The 24,740-nt window shown below is 46.0% G+C and overlaps 1 protein-coding gene across 9 annotated transcripts in view; it reads left to right on the top strand.

The window, feature by feature from the left end:
* The window catches only part of LOC138788077 (speedy protein 1-B-like), a 36,128-nt gene extending 11,889 nt beyond the window's left edge, over positions 1 to 24,239 (top strand). For 6 of the 9 annotated variants that reach the window (XM_069965573.1, XM_069965572.1, XM_069965575.1 and 3 more), the window contains exons 2-7: positions 5,283 to 5,526; positions 7,221 to 7,279; positions 10,326 to 10,411; positions 13,972 to 14,143; positions 14,302 to 14,618; positions 23,700 to 24,239. In XM_069965573.1, the coding sequence (XP_069821674.1) occupies positions 5,319 to 5,526; positions 7,221 to 7,279; positions 10,326 to 10,411; positions 13,972 to 14,143; positions 14,302 to 14,618; positions 23,700 to 23,748 (891 nt within the window). In that variant the 5' untranslated portion in view covers positions 5,283 to 5,318 and the 3' untranslated portion in view covers positions 23,749 to 24,239. The other 3 variants (XM_069965570.1, XM_069965579.1, XM_069965574.1) reach the window with 3 other exon arrangements.
* Positions 24,240 to 24,740: the final 501 nt, after the last annotated feature.

The raw sequence follows: 24,740 nt of genomic DNA, 5'->3' as shown, positions 1-24,740 counted from the left end.
GGGCAGAACACTCCATACACAACATTGAGGCCACATTTAAAGTGGTTTTCCAGGCTAAACAGCCAGATGAGCTATCCAGAGAAGATTTCAGCTGTTCGGTGACCACTGCACAGTGAATGGAGTTTGTCTCTGTTGTGTAGAGAGACGACCTGTAACTGCAGCTCAGGTCCTATTCACTGGAACAGGACCTGAGCTACGTCACAACGGAGACAAACTCACTCGAGTTCTTGTGTAGTGCAGGTGCTGAACTGTTGGGCTATCATCTGGCCAACTCGTCTATCTATTTTGGCCACAAATCCCTTTTAACATCTAGGCCACACCCCCAATATAATGTCCTTGACTCATAAGCAGTGCATCCCTAGAGAGCCATCTATATTTATACTTGCTCTCCCAGGAAAATAGGGAGCTCCCCCAGAATGCAGATGAGCAAGAAAATATTCCAGGTGCCAGTGAATCTGTAGCCACCCAGTTCACATTTCTCCTGGTGCCGTCACTTGGCTGAAAAACACAGTTTTATTACGTATGAGTGGTGTCAAAGAGGCGGGGCTTAGAGTGTCTGTGCCCTAGGCCTTTGAGGTCTTCCTCCCCACCCTCCTCCTGGTTAGCGATGCACCTGGGCAGGAATCTCCCGCTTCTGCACCGACCTAGAGCACCTGCACCACTTTGGCTCACAACAGGACATGTGCTGAATTGGGGTGGGTTCACACTACGGAATTCTCGCGGATAATCTCCGCGGAATTCCGTCGGCTGGCTGCGCGCCTTTCCGCTGGCTCCATAGACACCATTCTATGGGCCGGCGTATTCCGCTATCCCACATGTCACTTCTGCGGATAGCGGAATACGCCGGCCCATAGAATGGTGTCTATGGAGCCGGCGGAAAGGCGCGCAGACATACTGCGGATTTCCGCAGAGTTTATCCGCGAGAATTCCTCAGTATGAACCCACCCTTGCTCTGGAACATCGCTAACAGCAGGGCGGGGAGGAAGACCTGAGAGGCGTGGCAGGCCCAGGACACGGACGCTCTAGGCCCGCCTCTTTGACGCCACTCATAGTTATTCAGCTAAATGTGTCTGAGGGAAACTTAGGCAAAGTCACACTGCGTTTTCCCATCTCTTTCACTGTTTCCCTATATTTAATTTAAATGCACAGAAAAACTTGGTCAGCCACATTTTTGTGTAGTTAAAAAATTAGAGCAGCATCCATTTTTACCATGTTTTTTTTTCTTTTAATGTATAAAATGTAAAATTAAAATGCTTTAATAAAGTAAAGTACCCCTTTAGGCTGGGTTCACACTGCATTTTTGCAATCCGTTTTTTTTCATGAAAAAAACATGCATTTGTGTGCATCCGTTTTGATGCGTTACTTTATTAAGGCTGGGTTCACACTGCGTTTTTGCAATACGTTTTTTTATCCGTTTTTTGCAAAAAAAAAAAAAAAAAAAAAAAAAAAAAAAAGCGGATCAAAAGGGACACAACTTTTGTGTCCGTTAAAAAAATTGATCAGTTTTTTTTTTTTTACAATGGAAGTTAATGGAAAAACGGATCAAAACGGATGCACACAAATGCATCCGTTTTTTCATCCTTTTTTTTGCAAAAAAACGGATTGCAAAAACACAGTGTGAACCTAGCCTTAATAAAGTAACGGAACCCTTAAAACGGACAGCAAAAACACAGATCATATATTTATTGAGAAGAATGTGTGCATGAAACAAACCACAAAAGCGCAGTGTGAGCAGGGCCTACTTACTGCACTGTGTGAATACACCTAAAGAGCAGAGGTCACAGCCAGCCGCCCGCATCCACCACGTTGATGATCATACCGTAAGCCACGCCCCCACGCTCCAGTTGTACGGCTCCTGATTGGCTGCTGCTGGGCGGGGTATAAGAGCGGCGCAGGTGGAGTGGGCGGGCATTCTCACCCCTCCTGATTCCAGCCTGTGTACGGGAGCCCGGGTGGGTCACAAAGCCTCCTGCCGCTGGTTACTCCCTCTGCTCAGGTCAGTAGTGCGGGGAAGACCGCTCCTGTAGTGGTGACGGCCCATGTGTGCTCGGCCTCTGTACTCTGCGTGACGTGTGGTAGTATTGAGCTCCAGTAAAGGCCTCTTGGCGGGAAGGTATGGCGGCCCAGCGGGGAAAGAGAGTGGAGAGTTCCCGCCCTCGTGGTGCGGTATATATGGGAGCCACATGCTGTCTGTACGGTCCTGTGATCAGTCTGCTGCTGTGTGGCGGATGAGGTCACCCCCAGCCACTCTGTAAGCGCCTGTCTCATCGGCTCCCAGCATACCCTGCCTATGCTGAGGACCTCTGCTGGTGGTGCTGGGGCACTGCAAGACCTGCCTTACATCTGTGCTGATCAGGGGGGTCAGATGTGTGGGGATATCTGAGTAGTTACTGTAGGGGATCTGTGTGTGCTTATATCTGTATACACATATAGGGGTATGTGGGGGATCTGGTGGTGGGATCCCTCATGGTGGTTGGATTGAAGCTTCACAGCCAGTGCCATCCGCTCTCATTGATGACCCAGTGCCACAATTTATTTGCTCAGTGCCTCATTCATCTGATTGGGATCTATGTGCTTTAACAAAATGTCCTTCACAAGAATCAGTTCTGGCTCTAACTTGGTACCCCCAATTCAACAAGGGGATACGACTGCAGGGAACCTTACTGATTACAAGAACAGAGGAAAATGGTCTCCCAAATGGAGTGCTCAGTCTTTGTGTCCCTTTAACTGGGGGGAGTCCCAGCAGTTTGACCCCCATGATTGCACATACTGTACTAGTGTTGCCTAAGGGCATGTCTCTGTGTAGATCACATTGGTTTCTGGGGTCTGCATATGCTTAGTACAGGGTTGGCGTTTGTCCAGAGACTACACAATGGCTACAGCACTTGATGTCTATTTTTAGTGGAGATATTCTCCATATATGAATCGGTAGAAAATAAGTTACAGGGTTAGTCCTATCTTGTGATGGCAAATCATTTTATCATCGGAGGGGTCTGGTCTACAAGGCATCTGCAGATCTTGAGAATGAAGATTCTGATATAACACTGTCCTCTTCCAGCTTTTCCTATTTCAAATGGGCTTTGCCCACAGAGCTATATCGGCACTATGGCCCTCTTTGTTCTATAGAATTGTGGAGGTCCCTAAGGGTGCCTTTACACAGACAGATTTTTGAAGCCAAAGCCAGGAACAGACTATAAACAGAAAAGGTTATAAAGATTGAGATTCCTCATTTTCAAATCCATTCCTGGCTTTGGCTTCAATCTGTCAGATCTGTGTAAAGGTCCTTAAAGGGGTTGTCCAGCACTACTGAAACATGGGCCACTTTCTTCCAGAGACAGCACTGCTCTTGTCTCCAGTTCAGTTCTGGTTTGCAGTTAAGCGCCATTCACTTCGATGGAACCAAGTTGCAAACCCCACCCAAACTGGAGACGAGTGGTGCTGTCTCTGGAAGAAAGTGGCCATGTTTTTGTAGTGCTGGACAACCCCTTTAAGATCTGTCTGTGCCCGTACATAGTAATGGACTGTTTCCCCCATTGGGGCACTTGTTGTGGCTACACACAGGGCCGGCCTTAGGGTAGACGGTGCCCTGTGCGAAACTTTCTTTTGGCGCCCCCGCCCCCCGCCCCTGTTGATAACCCTAATGGTGACATAGACTAAATCTCACAGCCTCCCATCCCTCCAGACAACCCCCCACAATAAAGCCACAAACGGGACAGGAGGCTGTAGGATTTAGATACAATATACTAAATCCTACTACAACAAGCTCCACCCCTAAACCCCAAACCCCCCGACCCCCGATAGAAGTACCATCTATGTATGTATCAATCATCTACCCCCCCCCCCCCCCCCCCCCCCCCGTTATATATGTGACCTTTATATCACTTTTTGAATTTTTCTCTGGGATGTGACTTCACTAAAAAACAGCAAATTTGGACTTGGCCTATTTGGCAATTACACTGTTTACCGTGGGGGCAGTAGTTATGCACTGTTTAGCTGTTGGGGTATGATGGGGGCAGTAGTTATGCACTGTTTAGCTGTTGGGGTATGATGGGGGCAGTAGTTATGCACTGTTTAGCTGTTGGGGTATGCTGGGGGCAGTAGTTATGCACTGTTTAGCTGTTGGGGTATGCTGGGGGCAGTAGTTATGCACTGTTTAGCTGTTGGGGTTTGCTGGGGCAGTAGTTATGCACTGTTTCAGCTGTTGGGGTATGCTGGGGGCAGTAGTTATGCACTGTTTCAGCTGTTGGGGTATGCTGGGGGTAGTAGTTATACACTGTTTAGCTGTTGGGGTATGCTGGGGGTAGTAGTTATGCACTGTTTAGCTGTTGGGTATGCTGGGGGCAGTAGTTATGCACTGTTTAGCAGTTGGGGTATGCTGGGGGCAGTAGTTATGCACTGTTTAGCAGTTGGGGTATGCTGGGGGCAGTAGTTATGTACTGTTTAGCTGTTGGGTATGCTGGGGGCAGTAGTTATGTACTGTTTAGCTGTTGGGTATGCTGGGGGCAGTAGTTATGCACTGTTTCAGCTGATATATAGATAGATAGAGATGGAAAGAGCTAGAGAGACAGAGGAGAGAGAATCATCAGACTTACAGCAGGGGCCCAGGATCCTGGAGGCTGCAGCATTGCTGAGGAGGAGGAGGGAGGACGCACATGGCCGGGCAGAGGTCACAGGTCACCACACTGATGGGACCTGAGCACCCTGCAGGCTGCAATGTGGCAAGAGAAAAGTCAGCCTCCCACATGTGGTGGGTGCCGGGGGCGGGGCTTGTTGGCGGGGGGCGGAGCTTACCTGGATCAACCCGGAACATTACTTTGCCAGGTCCCTAGCCCGTCTATCTTCTGGAGCGCCCAAACCAACTACTATGTAAGGAGGGCAGGTGGCCAGCTAGGGGGGCGGTCTGACAGACAGACAGAACGTCTGTCTGCCAGACCAGTTAAGTGTGCAGCTGACTGCCAGAGCGCCCCCTAGCTGGCCAGGAGTGATGCGCCCTGTGCAACCGCACAGCTCGCACACCCCAAAGGCTGGCCCTGGCTACACACATCTTAGGGCTTCAGTAACTTGACCCGAAGGTAACATGATGTGGCAATAGAAAAGGGAGTATAGTCGGGTACCATCAGGCCCAGGCAGAAGCACTGGAGGCGGGCCGACCCACCCTTAGTGGGAGGAAACCCCCCGCCCCTCTGATAGGGTTCCATTGATTCACCACGGCACGGGGGGTGACAGGTTCCCTTTAATGGATAAATGTCTTAAAGAACCTTTTTTAATGCTTTTACCTTCAGATCAGCCCTTAAGCTTGCCCCACTCTCCCTCACACAATGAGACACGTGCAGATTGCCCCTCGGGCCGCAGCTACTGCCGGCAGCGTGGTGAAGCAAGGCATCATGAGGGGACATCAGCATGCTAGGGCTGTTGGAGCGCGCAAGCCGCGAATCCCTGAGAGAGAGGCTCCAGTAACCAGATCCAAGGTGGCGAGTGCTCTTAATCTCCAGCCTCAAGAGCGCCAGGCTTTTTACAGGCTCCTAGGTAAGAACAGGCACAGTCTCATTCATATCGATCATGACTAGCCCATCAGGTGGGGGAGTTTTGGAGGCCTCCATACATTGACATTAGTGTAAAATGTATAAGGACTTCATACGCCTTACTGCCTATCTGTTTTTAGTATAGCATGACTTGTTAAAGTCGTTCCCTTTTTTTTCTTTTTTAACACCAGGCTTTGCACTTGAAAAGATGGAACTACTTTTCCAAGACATGATTGACAATCAACTCTTTAATTCCGGTTTTGCTCTGCATTGTATGCTATGATGCCATCTCTGGAGCCCTCCAGTTGGTCACTTTACTTACAATGTGTGAACAAGCTAAAGTATTAAAGGGATAGTGCGGTGTTTAACATTTATTCACTAAATAACACACATTGTAATGTGTGTTTAAGTGAATGCCACCCCCCACCCCGGAAGTGTGATGACATATACTCACCGAATCACTGTCGACCCCCTGACCGCCATCTTGGGTCGAACTCGTCAACTTCAGGAGGCCGGCCGGACTGCTCTGGCCCCCCTCAGCATGTAATTGGCTGAGCATAGTTATGCACAGCCAATCGCGGCTGAGCAGCTGATGGCGCGATTGAGGGGGGCTGGCATGAGGGAGGGCTGGAGCGGTCCGGCTGGCCAGCTGAAGATGACGTCATTGTCCAAGATGGCGGCCGGAGTCAGTTCGGTCAGTATACGGCATCACACTTCTGAGGTGGGGAAACACTGGGAAGGGGGCCATTCACTTAAATAACACACATTACAAAGTTGTATAACTTTGTAATGTGTGTTATTTAGCAAATGTTGAACACAGCAATACCCCTTTAATCATGGCCGTTGCTGCCGATTTGCAACACGGTCGTGATTAATACTTGTAGATTAATACACGTAGAGGAAATCCCGGCCAGAGTCTATACACTCTGGCCAGGATCGCTAGCGGCCCTGCAAAAAACTGACGTGTCATTTTCTGGGGCCGCAGAGAACCTGTCAGTTCGCACTGCCGGGATCATCTTCTTAGACACTGGCCATTCTGTGACACGACCAGGTCACAAAACAGCCGGTGTCTTACACCATGTGAACATGGCCTAAGGCTGTTTGCCCAACCAGTCCCAGAGGTGAGGTCTTAGGTCTGACATTGTCATGTCTACAGAGCACAATCTTGCTGTATATCACACTGTGATTAAACAGTCTGTTTTGTACGCTCACAGGTTGTCTGTGGCTTCAGACCTTCAAGATGGGGAACTATTGTGCCTATACTTAAATGGTAGCATTATGTGACAACCGCATGCACCATGACCACATATAGTTGTCTTGAAAATCCACTTTACACAAGTAAGGCACATGGTTCCACATGTACAGGCCGCCTGGCTGAAAACCATATTCAGTTCTTGCCTACACAGGACACTACTGCTCTATAGCCACTGCCTGTATGGGCACCTAGAGGTGCTTTCAGTCTATGTGCAGATCAGATTATTATTTTTTTTATTTTTTCCCATACTGTGCAACAAACTTTGTTGTTGACATGAAAACAAATTTTAGAAGCTAGGGCTGTTTTCTTCTAGCTTCCATAAGAATCATTTGGGAATAATATGGACAATTGACAACCACTGCATCAAATCTAGGTGAATGAGGTGGTTGTGTGCAGTTCTTGTAGTCAGTACTTTACCACTGTTGGTGGCTTTCTTTTTACAGAAGACGATCTGATTCAACAGTTCCTGTCTATGGATGCCTGTCTACGAATTTCAGACAAGGTAGGTGCTTAAGTCTGAGAGGAACATTTAAAGTGGTACTCTGGTAAACATTTTTTAAATCTACTGGTGTCAGAAAATTATACAGATTGTATTAATTCCATTTAAAAAATCTCAAGCCTTCCCATACTTATCAGCTGCTGTATGTCCTGCGGAAAGTGGTGTTTTTTTTATTCCAATCTGATAGTGCCCTCTGCTGCCACCTTAGTCTATAACAGGAACTGTCCAGAGCAGGAGAGGTGCTCTATAGGGATTTGCTACTGATCTGAACAGTTACTAGCACCGACTGGGGGTTTGGGGGGGGGGGGGGGTGGCGCTGAGGTCAGCAGCAGAGAGCATCCTGTCTGACTGGGGACAAAACCTTCACTTCCTGTATGGCATACAGCACCTGATAAGTACTGGAAGACTTGACACCTTTTAAATAGAAGCAATTTACAAATTTGTATAACTTTGACACCAGTTGACTTTTTTTTTTTTTTTTTTTTTTTTTTTTTTTTTTCAAATTTCAAGTGGCTTTCGTGTTTACGCTGTTTGCTGTGTGGTAAAATTGATATCTATGTTCATCAAGTCAATACGATTACAACAATAAGCAACTTATAACTATATTTTTATATTTAAAAATGTAAGTGTTTAAAATAGTTTTCTGATCCTTATAACTAGGGATGAGCGAAGCGCTTAGTATGCCGTTCATCGGGCTGCGGCACTTTGAAGTGTGCTCCGCTCCTTCCCAAGTGCTGGGAAAAGATGGATCCTGTCCCGGGAATCTTCTCCCAGTTTCCCAGGACTGGATCCATCCCAGCACCTGGGAACAAGCGGCACAGAGCGGAGCACACTTGAAAGTGCCGCAGCCCGATGAGCGGCATACAGATAGGGACTAGGCGTTTTGCTTCGTCCCTACTGTAAATTTGCTCATCCCTACTTACAACGCTTTTACTTTCTGGCCTACTGGGCGGTGTCATTTTGTTTGCGCTGTCATTTGTTTAGGTCTACCACTCTTGTATATGCAACTTTTTTTTTTTTTTCTGGGACGGGATTTTGCACTTGCGCCAATGATTGTGCAAGATCAGGAATGTGACCTACTATGAACAATACCATAATTGCTCATAGGAATCTATGCAGTACATATGTACTGCATTAATCCATAGAATCTGTACTGATTGCTATAGTTTACTTTCAGCAGCCCCTAGCGATCGCTGAATACAGGCAGCCTTGGATGGATAGCAGAAGTAAATTACAGATTTCTGGCACCAGTGGATTTGAAAGATTTATTTTATTTATTTTTTTCACCTAGAGACATATATGAGCACTTATTTTTTGCAAAACCAATTGTACTTTGCAATGACAGGCATTATTTTTCCATAACATATGCTGCGAAACCGGAAAAAAATCATTTGCGCTGTCAAATTGAAAAAAACGACTTTGTTTTGATTTCGGGGAGTTTTGCATTTACGCCGTCCGTCCTATGGTAAAACTGACTTGTTATGCATGTTCCTCAAGTCGTTACGATTACTATGATATATAACATGTATAACTTATATTGTATCGGATGGCCTGTAAAAAATTCAAACCATTGTTAACAAATATGTGTTCCTTAAAATCGCTCCATTCCCAGGCTTATAGCGCTTTTATCCTTTGGTCTATGGGGCTGTGTGAGGTGTCAGTTTTTGCGCCTTGATGTGTTCTTTCTATCGGTACCTTGATTGCGCATATACGACTTTTTGATCGTTTTTTATTACATTTTTTTCTGGATTTGATGCGACCAAAAATGCACAATTTTGCATTTTGGAATTTTTTTGCGCTGACGCCGTTTACCGTGCGAGATCAGGAATGTGATTAATTAATAGTTCGGGCGATTACGCGCGCGGCGATACTAAATATGTTTATTTATTTATTAATTCATATTTATAAAATGGGAAAAGGGGGTTGATTTGGACTTTTATTAGGGGAGGGGATTTTTTATTAATAAAACACTTTTTTACTTTTTTTTTTTTTTTTTTTTTACTGTAACTAGAAGTCCCCCTGGGGGACTTGTATATAGACAGCACTGATCTCTCATAGAGATCAATGCTGTGTATATACACAGCAAAGATCGATTAGATCGGTCATAGATTACTAGGCCATAGCAATCTATTGCCGAGCCGGGATCAGCGTCATTCCGACGCTGAGGCCCGGCACGGGCAGAAGAACGGATCCGTCCCACTAGACACCAGGGACGTGAGGTCTGAAGCCCCTAAGTGCAGCTGTCAGGTTTGACAGCTGCACTTAGAGGCTTAATTAGAGGCTAATAGAGGCACTGCCCGGCTGCACGTGTCAGCCGGGATCAGCGCCGTTCAGAGCGCGGTCCCGGCGGGACCCCGCTCTGAACACCCCGAGCGGCACCATGACGTATCAGATACGTCATGGGTCGCTAATGGGTTAAAGGGGTTGTCCGGCGATAAAAAATTATTCACAGAATAACACACATTACAAAGTTATACAACTTTGTAATGTATGTTATGTCTGTGAATGGCCCCCTTCCCCGTGTTTCCCCCCACCCACGCTAGACCCGGAAGTGTGGTGCATTATACTCACCGCATATCGTGTCGTCCACGGTCTCCGATCGTCAGCAGTGACGTCTTCTTCGGGAGCTTGGCGGATCTTCCCGAGTGCCGGCCACCCTCTGCAGCGTCATCCGAAGCTCAGCCGCGATTGGCTGAGCATAACTGTGCTCAGCCAATCGCGGCTGAGCGGCTGATGACGCGGCCACGTCATCAGCCGCTCAGCCGCGATTAGTCGGCACGCGACAGGTAATGTATAGCGCACCACACTTCCGGGTACACGGGTGGGGGTGGTGGGACACGGGGAAGGGGGCCATTCACAGACATAACATACATTACAAAGTTGTATAACTTTGTAATGTGTGTTATTCTGTGAATAATTTTTTATCGCCGGACAACCCCTTTAAAAGTACAACATAATGTTGTTGTTCTCCGTAGTACCTTTTTTTTTTTTCTAGTGGCATCTTGGTGTCTCCTATAATAAACTAAAGCTTTGCATTTCTAATCCACAGTATCTTCTTGCAATGATTCTGGTGTATTTTAAACGTGCAGGCCTCTATGCCAGTGAATACTCAACTATGAACTTCTTTGTTGCTCTGTAAGTAATTGTTGTGCACATAATTTTTATTCTGTAAGGACCCTTTTACACATTCCAAAGTAAGGATATGTGCACACTGAGCAATTCTCGAGAAATTGTAGCTGAAAGACTTCTGCTTGAAATTCCTCGCCTATTTAGCTCAGGTAGAATGCAAGCAGAATTTAAACCGTAACTGTCACATTTTTTTTTTTTTATTTTTTTTTTATTTTTTTTATTGCAGAAATCAGTAGTATAAGCGATTTTAAGAAACTCTGTAATAGGTTTTATCAGCCAAAAAAGCCTCCTTCTGTACTCAAGAAGCAATTCCCCCCCCCCCCCCCCCGATTTATCTGTGCATTATCAGGCAAACACGTCTTCATTACAGAGAAGCCAGTGAAGACTGGTTCTGTTCTCCCATTCTATCCTTATGGAGGGGGGGAGGGGCCGAGGGAGATGAGGGAGCAGGAAGAGGTGACATGAAGGTCAGCTGTTTGTAGACTCTCTAGGCACCTAAACCGCAGGATTCTGGGGTCAGAAAGGTCAGTGCTTATCTATGAATTTACTGAGAGAAGATTGCAGGGTGTTGTGCTTTGCAGGACTTCTCCGTGCTCAGTCACTCCTAACAGCCCCTCCCCTCTCCATAGCCACATAATGGACACAGAAATCCTGCTTCATCTGATGTGAGGGGGGAGGCTGGGAGATTGCTTTTTCCGTACAGAAGGAAACTCTTTTATTACGTTTTTTAAAATCGCTTGTACTTTTCATATTTAATGTCTTCATATTTAATGTCTTAATAAAAATGGCCCTGAAATGACAGTTACGCTTTGAGCCCCATTGACTTCTATAGGATTCCTCTAGCAGAATCCCACCCATTCATTCATTTGGGCGGAACGCGGAATCCGGGTGGAAATTTCCGCTTTGTGCACACCGTGGGAATTCCCATTTTGCTCTATAGAAAGGAGCAATGTTGCATTTAAAGGGAATGTGTCGCCAAGTTAAAAAAAAAAAAAAAAATGTGAAAGTGTTAAAACGAATTTATTTAATTTTTTTTTAAACTTAAATGTGTTTCTTTTTTTTTTTTTTTTTTTTTTTTACATGTAAGGAAATATGAAACTCTTTTCATATTTCCCAGTGATGGCCACCAGGGGGGGGCTCTAACAGGAAACTGCTGGTAAAAGCAACCTGAAATACAGATGCTGAAAAAAAGGCAGTCCCTGCTCAGCTGCTGTGACATCATCACCTCCCTCCTCTTTTCACAAAAGAACAGAGGGGAAAGGTGATGTGTACTGTTGGGCAGCACCATTTTGTTGTCTGCACAGCAGTACAGCTAGAAGAAGCATGTCCCTAGCCTTTCATAATACACCTCAGCTGCTGCAGAACCTCCTAATACCCCTCAACTTGCTGCAGAGCCACATACAGCCACCCATCCCCAATATAATGTACAGGCTATTGTTAGCTGGTGTCGGCTGTATCACACAGGTAGAAGATATATGTATATGTGTGTGACAAGGGTCAGAGAGGCTGGGGTGACAGGGGAGAGGCTAGAATGACGGGGCAGAGGGAGGCTGATGTGACGGGGGGAAGCTGATGTGGGAGAAGGAGCAACTGGGGGGGCCTGGGGAACAGCTGGGGGAACAGGGAGAAGGCACGGTAGAGGCAGGCTGGTCCCCCCCCCTCCCCCCCCCCCCCCCCCCCCCCAGAACAGTTAGAGGAGGTGATGATGGGGGTGACAGGGGAGGTGATGATGGGGGTGACAGAGAAGGTGAGGGGGTGACAGGAGGTGGGGGGAATGATGGGGGTGACAGAGGAGGTGATGGGGCCGGATTTAGCATCGGGGGTCTAATGGGGCAGAATAATCCTATGCAGACCTGATGCCCATGCTCCCGGGTCCGGCAGGGGGGACAGCATGCAGCAGACGCTGCTGTGCCCTGCTCCCCCTGTCATCAGCCTTACTCTCTCCATCTTCCCCCTCCCCCTGCAGCATCTCAAAGCCCATTCCCCCACAGAACGCTGCTGAGCTGCTGCTGGGGGAAAGGAGAGAGCTGCGGTGACTGGTGGCGGGACATTGCTGGGTAAAGCAAAAGTTTTAATTTCTCCCCCTCTGGTGGGGGGGGGGGGGGGGGGGGGAAGAGAGCTGCACACAGTTCTCCTGTCCACTCACTATGTGGTCTCTCTCTCCTCCCCAGTTCTCGTGCGGGGACTTCAAGAAAATGGCGCCGCCACCCGCCCCATGTACTTCGGCTGTGTACTGCGCATGTCTATGCACATGCGCAGTATACACTGACGGAGCCTCCAGTGTAAGTGAACCAGACGGACTCCGGCGGTTCACTTCAATGATGTGGAGGTGCCGTATTGTGTGTGTGTGTGTCAAGAAATGACGACACACACGCACACACTATAAACATGGCAGCCCCCTGTGCAGCAATACATTTTAGGAAAAAATAATGAAACACTACATTAAAAAAAAAAACTTCCAACAGACTTATTTATACTATACTATCAAAAATGTGACACTGTCCCTTTAAATGGGCGGAATTCTGCGCATATTTTGCGGCGGAATTCTGCAGTGTGCACATACCCTAAGGCAAGAGATGTTTAGAGCCTTCACAAGGTTTGTTGAATCGTGCAGCTGGATACCTGGATTGTTTGTGCAACCATTTAAATACATTCTTGACTGCAGATCCACTTTTTAGATAGGGAGATGTCAGCAATAATAAGATTCGAACAGCCAATAAATGAGCGTTTGCTCATTCACTGGCTGACTCCTGGCTCTTGCATTGGCTGGTTATCAAGTAAGTGATAATTCCAAGGAATGGTCATTACTGATCGGCTTATGTAAAAGAGCTCTTAGTTTAAGAGTTTCCCCCCTTAACCTTTGATTCTGAAGTTGTTACCAAACTACAGCTCCTAATATGCCCTGACAGTCTGACATGATGGCTGTAGTTTTGCAACAGCTGGAGAGCCACAGGTTTGGGGAGCACTGGTCTATGTATAACTTAACACATTTACCGCCTGGTGTCTGTATGACTATGGGAATAAAGGTATACTGTTGTCACCGGTCTATTCTTGACTGGCTTATGACTAGTATGATGAAGCAGCCCCACCCTCTCCAGTATCCAACTTGTTCTAGATTTGAAAATATTTTGTGACTGTCACACACTTTCTGGATGAGGACTTCTCTACACAGCTTTAAAGTGTACTGCAGTTTTCATACTGTACTTTAGTGTGTTGGTGGATTGTGCCACCTCGGCAGGGCTTCACGGGCGCAAAGCCACTTGGCCCTGTCCACATTGGTGCCTGAGGCCCTGCCCCCTTGTGATGTCATCAGCGCCTAGACCTCCCCCCTCTGTGGCCATTGGAATGGGCAGATCTAGAGGGGGTGTGGCTTAGACCTCTAGGTCGGCCCATTCCAATAGCCACCTAGTGGGAGGGGCCTACTGTGCTGATGTGGGTGGGGGCAATTGGCACTGTGGCAATGAAGCCCAGGTGGCACAATGAACCAACTATAAAAAGCACTTTTAACTGGACCAAGAAATCTATAATCTATATATTTTTCTTTGTTTTTTTCCCCCCTTTTCTAGTTACCTGGCTAATGACATGGAAGAGGATGAGGAGGACTATAAATATGAAATTTTCCCATGGGCCTTAGGGGATTCTTGGCGGGAGTTATACCCTCAGTTTCTGCGGCTAAGGGACAGTTTTTGGGCAAAAATGAGCTACAGAGCAGTCGTGAGTCGAAGGTTCTGTGATGAGGTACGTTTGTTTGCATCTTAAAGGGGATAAGCAAAACATTGATACCAGTAACACAGTACAGACAAGGGTGTTGCTTTTTCTGGAGGAAAACTATGTACTTTTCTAATCCTTTAATGTGTACACCTTACTAGTTTTATACATGAAGTTGTTCTCTTCAGGTGATGTCTAAAGATCCCACTCACTGGGCCTGGTTCCGTGACCGCCCTATCCACCATAGTGGAGCAGTGAGGAGTTACCTCCGAAATGAAGATGATCTATTTCCCCGTGGGCCAGGATTCACCCCAGCCAGTTGTGCACTTTGCTGCAGAGCCAACAGCAGTGAATCAGAAATGGGAACAGACAGCTGCTCTTCGCCAGAACACGAGATGATTTCTTTTACAAAAGGACAGTGGCCTCAGGATCTACTCATCTTGCCTCCGGATCTGTTGCTAGATCCTGAGTCCACTTATGACATCCACAGTAAGTTGCAATTCAGGTCTGTCAAAGAAATTAACATATTGCCTGACTAGTGATGTCATGATACCAGAATTTTGAGTTCAATACCAATACTCCTTTTTTTTTTTTTTAAGTTAGATACCTCGAAAAAAAAAATACAACCCCTCCCCCCCCCCCCTTATAAGATCAGCACCCTCCTCTCCTGACATCCTCTGTGCTGCAGTGACCTCCCCTATAGATCAGCACACTCCTTCCTCTGTGCTGCTGGGACCTTCCCTATAAGATCAGCCCCCTCCTCTCTATTAACATCCTCTGTGCAGCAAGGGACCAAACATTATGTTTATTGGGGACAGCATGGGGGGGGGGGCGGTAGTGGATTATAATGTGGGCGCATTGACCGGAGGGGGGGGGGCAGGGTCAGGTTGGGTGAACAGCCTGGGGCCCAGGGTACATTTAATCCGCCACTGGGTACAGACTACAACCCCCACACCGCAGGGAGCTGGTGAAGGCTGCCAGGTTTGGACAGACAGGAGAGGGTTACTCTGCCTGGCAGGTCAGTTCCTGTCGGGGCAGGGGTGTAAGGGCAGGGATGTGTGGGGGGGGCACACTAGAGGGCAGGGATGTTTGCAATGTCTGCACACATCCCCTGTGGACACTCAAATCATGAGGCTTGTCAAAGCAGGGGCATCTGTAAAGGGAGCTTATTTAAGGTGGAACAGACAGCCTGAACCTCGGCCACCAGGAAGATTAACCTTTGCTGCTGGCCAAGATTCAGGCTGTCTGTTCCACCTTAAATAAGCTCCCTTAACAAATCCACCCCTCAGCTCCGGGAAGCTCCCAGCTGTCAGGCCTCCGTTCCTCCTGCATATTCATGTGTGCACACTCAGGCTGGTCAGGAAGCGCAGCCACCGAGAGTGTGCATACATGAATATGCATAGGAACAGTTCCGCGGATGGACGGAGAGCGAGCGGGCATCGGTCTCTCCAACCTCACACTGAGAAGCGCAGCCCTAGACGCAGCTCCTCACAAGGGCTGCATTTCAGGAGGGACAGGAGGCTGAGGTGTGACAAGCTGCGGGTCATTAGCAGCGGGGGTCTGTTACACACAGTAGCCGACCCCCACTGCTTCTGGAGAGGCTCAGGATGGGTCAGATGCCGCTGTCAGTGTGACAGCGGCATCTGCACAGTTACATAGCCGACACTAGCGATCGCTGTGTGCTGGCTATAACTTATACCTGCAGTGAGCGGAGGAAGGGGCGGGCTGAGGAGGTGACTCTAGGGGGCAGCACTCAGAGAACATGGCCGGAGCTCTGCTAGCCGCCGGCTGTGTTCTCTGCACTATACTTTTATGTTAAGCTGCGTTATTAGGCAGCTTAATATAAAGTATCGATACCAGGAAATCCTGGTACCGAATCATTTTTTTTGCCCGAAATATCGATAGTAGTATCGATATTTCGGTGCATCCCTATGCCTGACATCGCAAGATTTCTTGTCCACATTTAGGGCCTCTGTTAGTTGGCAAAGATTAAGCTTATACACAAATTGCTTGTATGCCATTGATTTTACCGTTGTAATTTTGCCTCTTCTTGCTAAGATGTAGCTAACCTGTCTTCTACTTCAGTATATCAGGAACCAATGGTTGGACTGGAACCTGGTGGGGAAGCTTTGGAGTGGCATCTTTAGCGCACGGTCTAAGGTTTTCTATCGTAAAGTACACTGAAATCTTAATACAGGAGGATACAAGCACTTAACACATGGTTTTTCATCTGTCTGAGGAAGTGTCAGACTTGGTTGGGATGGTATGAATTGGGAAACAATGTATAAAGCTACTTAATTTATTTGCTCTGTATAAGCAGGCTGTGATGTTGGTTATCTGTAAATAAGATGTTAATGTGAATATCTGGGGTGGTCACTAATAAAGGTCACCATATAAAAGTCAGGGTCGGCTTTTATTTCTTCCTTGCACAAATTTTAAAGAGGTTATCGGGCCTATACAAACAAAACCATAAAATTCTGATCAACCACAAACAAGTATTATGGTTTCATAACAAGCTTATCTGGGGGGGGGGGGGTACCAACTCAAAGTAGCTGCTTCCGTTCCATAGTTTCAAATTTTTAAAAAAGCTGAACTATATCCAACATGGCACTGGCCAGAAAAGTACATCTCCCATCATGCAATGCTTAGTCTGATTGGTCTGTGGGGTAGCAGAGTTGTGCGAGTGGGGGTGTTTGCTGCTGCGGAAGACTCCCGGGGCAGGGTCTGTATGTGCCGTGGATGAGTTGCCGGGGTGGGGGGTGTTGGTAGTAGTCAGACTTCTTCCCCGGCCTCCTCTCATCCAGCCGGTGGCCGGGGTGTGATCCGGGGGGGGGGGCAACGTTAGGGGGGGTACAGTGTGGGGACGACAGGTGAGTGCGGGGGGGGGAGCCAGGAGCAGGGAGTGATGTCTGGTTGGACTGAGATTTGATGATGATTCTATACGTTTAGTGGGTGTGAATGCGTCTAGATAACAGCAAATCTGTGCAGAATCAATAATAAATTGATATTGGAAAGATGGAAAGCTATGGGTGGGAAATGTATTAATGCAAAAATTTTGGGGGGAATACCCCTTTAAAAAACATTGTGGATTATTATTATGTTGACCCTCATAATATCTTATGTTCTATTGATTAAGGACCATATTTATTAAAACCAGAAAAACACTTTCTCCCATACACTTAGTATACTCCATATATCAGTAATAGAAGCACTGGCCCTATGAGATAAGGGGGGGGGGGGTCAGAGGTATTGGTGGTGACTATTTGGCAGCTTGTTTCTAAGCTGGAAGAGTCCATTGTGTGGGGGTAGATATGTGAATCTTTTTGTGGATGATTGAATATGAAGGGTAGTGTAATATGGCATTGTGACAGCCACCTGGGCTGTGGAGTCAGTAAGCCGCAGCTCTGACTCCTACATTTTATAAGGCACAGACTCTGGCTTTTTTTTTTTTTTTTTTTTTTTTTTTTTCATAAATGGGCAGTTGGATACCAGGAGAGTTATGGTCCTTTTACACGGGACGATTGATCGTTCGTTTTTACACGATAACGGTCGCATTCGACCGATAATCGTACGTGTAAAGGCAGCAAACGATCAAACGACCAGCAAAAAATCGTTCATTTTGATCTTTCAACATGTTCTCAAATCATCGTTGATCATTCGCAAAAAATTCGCAGATCGTTCCGTGTATTCATTCTCTAAGCGATTTCACCTATGTGTGAGATAGGCTTAAACGATCGCATAGTGAATTTTCCGTACGATGTATCGTTCTGTCTAAACGCTGATCGTTATAAAAAAAACATCGTTCATTCAAAATCATTAAAGGGGTGCTCCAGCGTGGGGGCACTTTTTTGGGGGGACCGGGGAGGAGGTGGCTGAAATAAGACGTCCACTTACCTCCCCGGTTCCAGCGGCGGGTCCCGCATCACGGCGCGCCAGTGACCGGCCGCTTCCGGGTGTCTTGACGCCGCCCAAGATGCTACGTCTCAGGGCCGCTCAGCCACTCAGTGAAGGAGGCGGGATCCGAGCGGACTTCAAACGGATCCCGCCTTCTTCACTGAGTGGCTGAGCGGCCCTGAGACGTAGCGTCTCGGGCGGTGTCAGACACCTGGAAGCGGCCGGGGACCGGAGCGCAGTGATGTGGGACCCGCCGCTGGAACCGGGGAGGTAAGTGGACGTCTTTTATTTCAGCCACCTCCTCCCCGGTCCCCCCAAAAGTGCCACCACGCTGGAGCACCCCTTTAATCGTGCAACCGGGCGAATCAAACTAGTAAAAAGGAGGACTGGTTCAGTAGCTTCTTAATATCCTACATGATCCTGGTGCCACTTCTGAGTAATTAAGGCAAAGATATAAAGCAGATTCTCCTGTGTGTGTGTGTGTGTGTGTGTGTGTGTGTGTGTGTGTGTGTGTGTGCGCGCAGCTGACGCAGCTATTTTCCAGCCACCATGTTTTGAAGAACTCAAAACTAGACTAGATGGATGAGGATTTTTTTTTTTTTTTTTTTTTTTTTTTTTTTTTTTTTTTTTTTAAATCTGACAGTCTTCAACTATTCACCATACACATAGAAAAACTGCTAACAATGCCATACACATAGAAAAACTGCTTTCTAACAATGCCATACACATAGAAAAACTGCTAACAATGCCAGGTACAAGTGATAGAGGTCAGGTATAGGCCCAGATTTATCTGCTCTCTGTTGGCATCTGTACTACTGAATCATCATGGCTTCATGGCTTCACAAGGAATTACCCACTACACACAATTCTGAGTGTGGTTGTGGCATCTCTGAATCGGAAGCCATGATGCTTCACACCTTAGACCAAAATCTTCAGGGTCATTAAAGGGTTAAGGGTACAAAAACACACAGCGTATACGCAGCAGATCTGCAGCAGATTTGATGGTGCAGATTTGATGGTGTGTTCAGTTACTTAGATCTAATCTGCTGCGTATCGCAGCAGTAAATACGCAGCGTATATGCTGTGTGTTTGTACTCTTAAGGACATATAATTTCTCTTTCCTCACTTCTTAAGAGTGATGGTGCTTTTATATTTTTTTTCACCTACAGGGATGTTTGGGCCTCATTTTTTTTTCGCAACCAATCTCCAGGTTTTATTCATATCATATCTTTTTAATTTTTTCTTTGTGTTATTCTGATTAAGTGACTCTTCCCCTGCCCCCCCTCCCTTCATTTACAATTGGACAATTTGTATTTATTTGTAAAATAGGGCTTCTATTTGAGGATGATTTTTTTTTTTTTTTTGTTTTTTTTTTTTTTTTTTTTTTGAAAGGGAACCTGTCACCCCCCCCCCCCCCCCGTGCCGGGGTGACAGGCTCCCGACCCCCCCTTAGAGCCCCCTATACTTACCTAATCCTGCCGGGTCCCGCTTCTGGAGGTGGTCGGGTGATGAAGATCTCAGCTGCTGCAGCCCGGCGCGCGCGCGCTGAGAGATGAGTCCAACGCTCATAGAGAATGACGGAGCGCTGGACTCTCCTGTCATTCTCTATGGGTGTTGGACTCATCTCTCAGCGCGCGCGCTGGGCTGCAGCGGCTGAGATCTTCATCACCCGACCACCTCCAGAAGCGGGAGCCGGTGGGATTAGGTGAGTATAGGGGGTTCTAACGGGGGTTGGGAGCCTGTCACCCTGGCATGGGGGGTGATAGGTTCCCTTTAATTCTTTATACACTCTTGAACCTTATTTAGTTCTTTAACCCTTTCAAAACAGAGCCCTTTGATGCACAAAAGTCCGGGTCAGATTAATGCAATGTTCCTCCCTGCATTCTAAGAGTTATCGCTTTTATTTTTGCAGCTACAGGGCTGGTTGGGGTGTCAGTTTTTTGCTCCATGATCTCTAGTTTTATTTTTTTTGGTATGTAGCGCATTTGTTTCTTTTACATTTTTAAATTTTCAAGTTTTTCAAAGTAAATTTTTAACAAAACAAGGCCTTGAATAGGCCTAAGAATACAATAACATAGGGAACTTGTATACAGCCTAGGGGAAAGAAAACAAGATAAAAGTGCACAAGAAAAAGATTGACAGATTGACATTCATCTTAAAACTTAGTGTTTAAACTTATTTGGCATATATTGAAGAGGTCCAAGGTTTCCACAGTCTTATAACTTTTGAGATAGACTTTGAAGCAGGAGAGAAAAGTTTCATAATATATTAGTGTAACAGAAAAATTTTGATCGCTTTTTATTTTTTTTTCCTGATATTTAATTTATTAAAATCAGCAATCCTGTGTGTTTTTTTTTTTTTTTTTTTTGTTTGTTTACGCCGTTCACCGGGCAGGAACAATGTTATACTTAAATAGATCGGACAATTCCGCATGCTACAATGTTTATTATTTTTTTTTAATATTTTTATAGTGGGCAAGGGGGTATTTAAAAATTTTATTGAGAGGGTGTTTATAAGGGTTTTTAAATACTTTTCAAAACTTTATTTTTTTCCTACACTTTTATCACTGTAAAACATGCAATAAATAAATTGCATGTACTGAGACTCTATGCACAGATCGCCAAACTGACAGGACGGCGGTAAGAGGCTTACCCACTCCTGTCGGCACATTCGATCGGGACCCCCACAGCTGCCTCTCATTACCTCTGGCCCTGGATAAACTGATGTGTGCGGGACCGCTCTCACTGCACCGCAGAAGCACCGTCAGTGCAGGAACGTATATATACATTCCTACTGCATGGGGTATGTGTTGTAGGAATGTATATATACATGTTACTGACAGGAAGGGGTTAACATATTTAAAGGTTTTGATTGTGTCCACCCTTCCCCCAGTTTTGCAAAAAGTTGTGATAAGTATTGACATTGATATCCACCAATCACTATACTTCATGTGGTTATTGGTTTCATCTATTGAGCTGCAATGCTTATAGTCCTCCCTGATACATACTGCCACTCATGGCTCCCCCCATCTGACTGTCATGCATGCCTAACCCCCCCCCCCCCCTCATATAGACTGCTGCTCATACCTCACCACACAGAAAACAGCTCATAGCCCCCTAAACTATTCTTCATTGCCCACTCCTTACAGACACCTTATGCTGCCCTCACTACCTTCTCTTCCTGCCCGCTTGTGTTGCTTTAAAACACTCTGTACCATTAAAATTGTGGCACCACCTAAAATCATATGACCACAAGTAGGCACGCCTCAGTCTGCATGCAGTCATTGCAATTAAAATTGCAGCCAGTAAATTAATACATTAAAAAAAAAAAAATGGCCTTTTTACTATTGTCCCCACATTATTTCTGCTCTGTGATAAGAGACCTCTGTCTGCTGTCAATGAGGCTCCTGTGGCCTATTCCCTACTGTGTATTTCATATCTCAGGCTATGTTCGTACAACGTGATGAAATTATCGATTCATTACAGCTGTGATTAATTGATAATTTACATTGTGCTTGCAGCCAATAGAATCTCGGTCGGAGCGTATACGCTCCGGCTGGGATTGCAAGCAGACATGTTGGTTTTCTGCGTCCACTATTTTCCGGCTGCACTCTTTATTGTTTGCTATGGTGAATTGGGATGCAGGCACACATGGATGCGCCTGCATCCCAATTCACCAGAAAGGATGTCTTATCTGGCTGGTACTGCAGTACCGGCCAGAATAAACTTCACCGTCACTGGCTGTTGTGTGACATGGCCAGTGTCTTACTATGTGTGAACCTGGGCCTTAGGGTAGGATCACACATACCAGCTAGCTTGCAGCAGAGATTACATATTAGCGGCTGAATTATCCCGCTGCGAGATGTAAAAGCCAGCTCCCTTAACCTGCCGTCACCTGGAGCATAGTGTGCCTTGTCTGCGCTCCGGCTGCATCTGAAGCTCCTGTTTGGTCCCGTCCAGCCAATCAGTGCACAGTATGTAACCTCATTAAAAATGGCAGTTTGGGATCCGCAGTGGATTTTGCTGCGTACTCGCAGCGTGAATTCTGCTGGGGATCTAGTATGTGTGATCCCACCCTGAGACTACACACACGATCACTTTTACAATTTTTTTTCCATCTTTAGATCACATTAACGATAGATGAGGCATCAGGCAATGATATTTTTTTACTTGTTTTATTTTTTTACTTGTTTGTTTTTATCAAGGACTGAAGGTCAAGTACGAAACCACACCGCCTTCTTACTGCAAAGCTGGATGCCTTTTTACATTAAAGGGGTAGTGCTGTGTAAAGCATTATTTCACTAAACACACATTACAAAGTTATACAACATTGTAATGTGTGTTATTTAAGTGAATGGCCCCCATGACCCCCCCCTACACGCTAGACCTGGAAGTGTGATGCTGCATACTTACGGAATTGCTGTCTACCCCGGACACCATCTTGGGACAGTCATGTTATCTTCAGGCGGGGGATGCTCAGTGTCCCTCCAGTGCCCTGTGTCCCTCTGCCAGCAGCCACAGCCCGCACAGCTCTGGGAATCAGGTTGTGACATCACCATGTTATCCAGGAAGTGAAGCCTTAATGCAGTAGTAAGTGCAGGGAAAAAAGCACTTTATAAGCATTTCCCATAATAAGTGTACATTGGGGATTTGTATAACTTTTGGGGGGCAATGCAATACTTTACTAAACATTTTTCGAAGGAATTCTCATTTAAATTGCGGCAACTTTTCGTTGTGGTTATTGCAATGCGGTTATAACAGACATGGAAACACATCGGGAGATAGTATCACAATCTATCTAGTAGTACAGCTGTGTTTGTTGCCCATGGCAACCAGTCAGAGCTTGTTAAGATGAAAGCTCAGCGCTAGTTGGTTGCTATGGGAGAAAAACAGATTTATTAGTAGACAAATATTAATGGTCTTCCAAATAGTGAGATGTTCCCCCGTCCTATAATGCGTTGTCAGTCACCACATTGTACACCTGAGGCCGTATACAGAAAGAAACACAAATATAACATTACTTCATCTTTGTTTCTGATTACATTGTAGTGCCCATGACCCCTTCCCCCCATAGGACACCATGTGATAATAGCCAATCAGAACATTGCTTCAATTGTCAAACCTATAAGCACTAATCTCATTGGCTGCCACAGTCATTGACCCTAGCAACCAATCAGATCATTGCTTCAATTGTGAAACCTAAAAGCACTAATCTGATTGGCTGCCACAGTAGTAGGACAAACAAAGTGATGTCACCATGCCTCTGGTTGTCATCACAACATCCCAAGGAACAAAGAATCAGATACACAGAAACTGCACTGCACAATATTCATCACAGGACCGCCCTCCATCTCCGGCTACAAAGACAACTCCACCGGGGACATGATTGGAACAGCGTCCTATGCTGGATGGCCACAGGGAGAAGACCACTGACCTACAATACCGGTGGGTCTATCTAGGCAGACTGCACAATGTGTGGTGGGGATGTGTAAGACTACAACCTATAATTGTTTTTTATTAAAGGTTTCCTCATTCTCATTTCCATGTATTAGATGCTGATAGAAAATCCAGACTCCATGATAGTGTTTGCTGTAAATAACAATGAATAAATGAAAGCTGGGCTCTGATTGGTTGCTATGGGAGCGGCAGCTGTTAAATAGTTTGGATACAAATGTTTCTTCTATCTTTTTAAGATGCCGAACAATAGAGAGAGAACGATCCTGGGGCAAAGGCTGCAGGTGACGTCTATCTAACATTACTAGAGGGGGGGCTGGGCCATTCTGCTCCGAACACTGGTTGCCTTATGGTACTTATCAATGTTTCTTATGGGAGGATAGATGATATATTATCTATGGCCATGTACTGGGGTAGCCAAAATATTATTTTTGCAAAATTGGTTGGAAGAGATAAAAAAAATTCTGATTCGTACATTATATGGAAAAAGAATATAGAATACCACAACTAAACCTGACACTATATTCATGGGAATTTAAAACTTAATGAAAGCCCTGGGGCAAGTTATTATGCACTAAGGGCAAAATACCAGCTAGAGATGAAGACTGTTATAGTATCCATCATTGAATAAAGAAGACAAGGGAGCGATGACCACATTACTTAGCCAAGAAGCCAGCAAAAGACAAATTTATTTCTACAAGAAGAGGCAGTGGCCCGAAAGAGAAAACATCAAAGAAGACCTGGGACAGATGACTAGCCTCCTTAGGCAAGAAGCTAGATGAAGACTGTTGTTACCACAGGCTATCTCCCAAATACTGCACATTTCTTACTGCAAGAAGAGTAGAAACAGTGGCCCGAAAGAGAAAACATCAAAAAAGACCTGGGACAGATGACCACCCTCCTTAGACAAGAAGCTAGATGAAGATGAAGACTGTTGTTACCACAGGCTATCTTCATAATATTGCACACGTGAATGTTGTATGCTGTATGATAGTTATGGCTTGTGTCTGGGATCATGTGCTAGAGGTAGATGTGGGGGGGGTTTCTGCAAGAAGAGGCACTGGCCAGAAAGAAAGAAAACAAAGAAGACCTGGAAAAGATGACCACCCTCCTTGGGCAAGAAGCCAGATGAAGATGAAGACTGTTGTTGCCACAGGCTATCTCCCAAATACTGCGCATGTGAATGTTGTATGCTGTATGATAGTTGTGTTTTATGTCTGTGATCATGTGGTAGAAGTAGCGGTGCATTTCTTACTGCAAGAAGAGGCAGTGGCCAGAAA

The sequence above is a fragment of the Dendropsophus ebraccatus genome, chromosome 4, assembly GCF_027789765.1.
Source record: "Dendropsophus ebraccatus isolate aDenEbr1 chromosome 4, aDenEbr1.pat, whole genome shotgun sequence".
NCBI classification, from domain to species: domain Eukaryota; kingdom Metazoa; phylum Chordata; class Amphibia; order Anura; family Hylidae; genus Dendropsophus; species Dendropsophus ebraccatus.
Note: the sequence above shows the minus strand (reverse complement) of the source record. Positions and strands in the feature narration are given on the sequence as shown.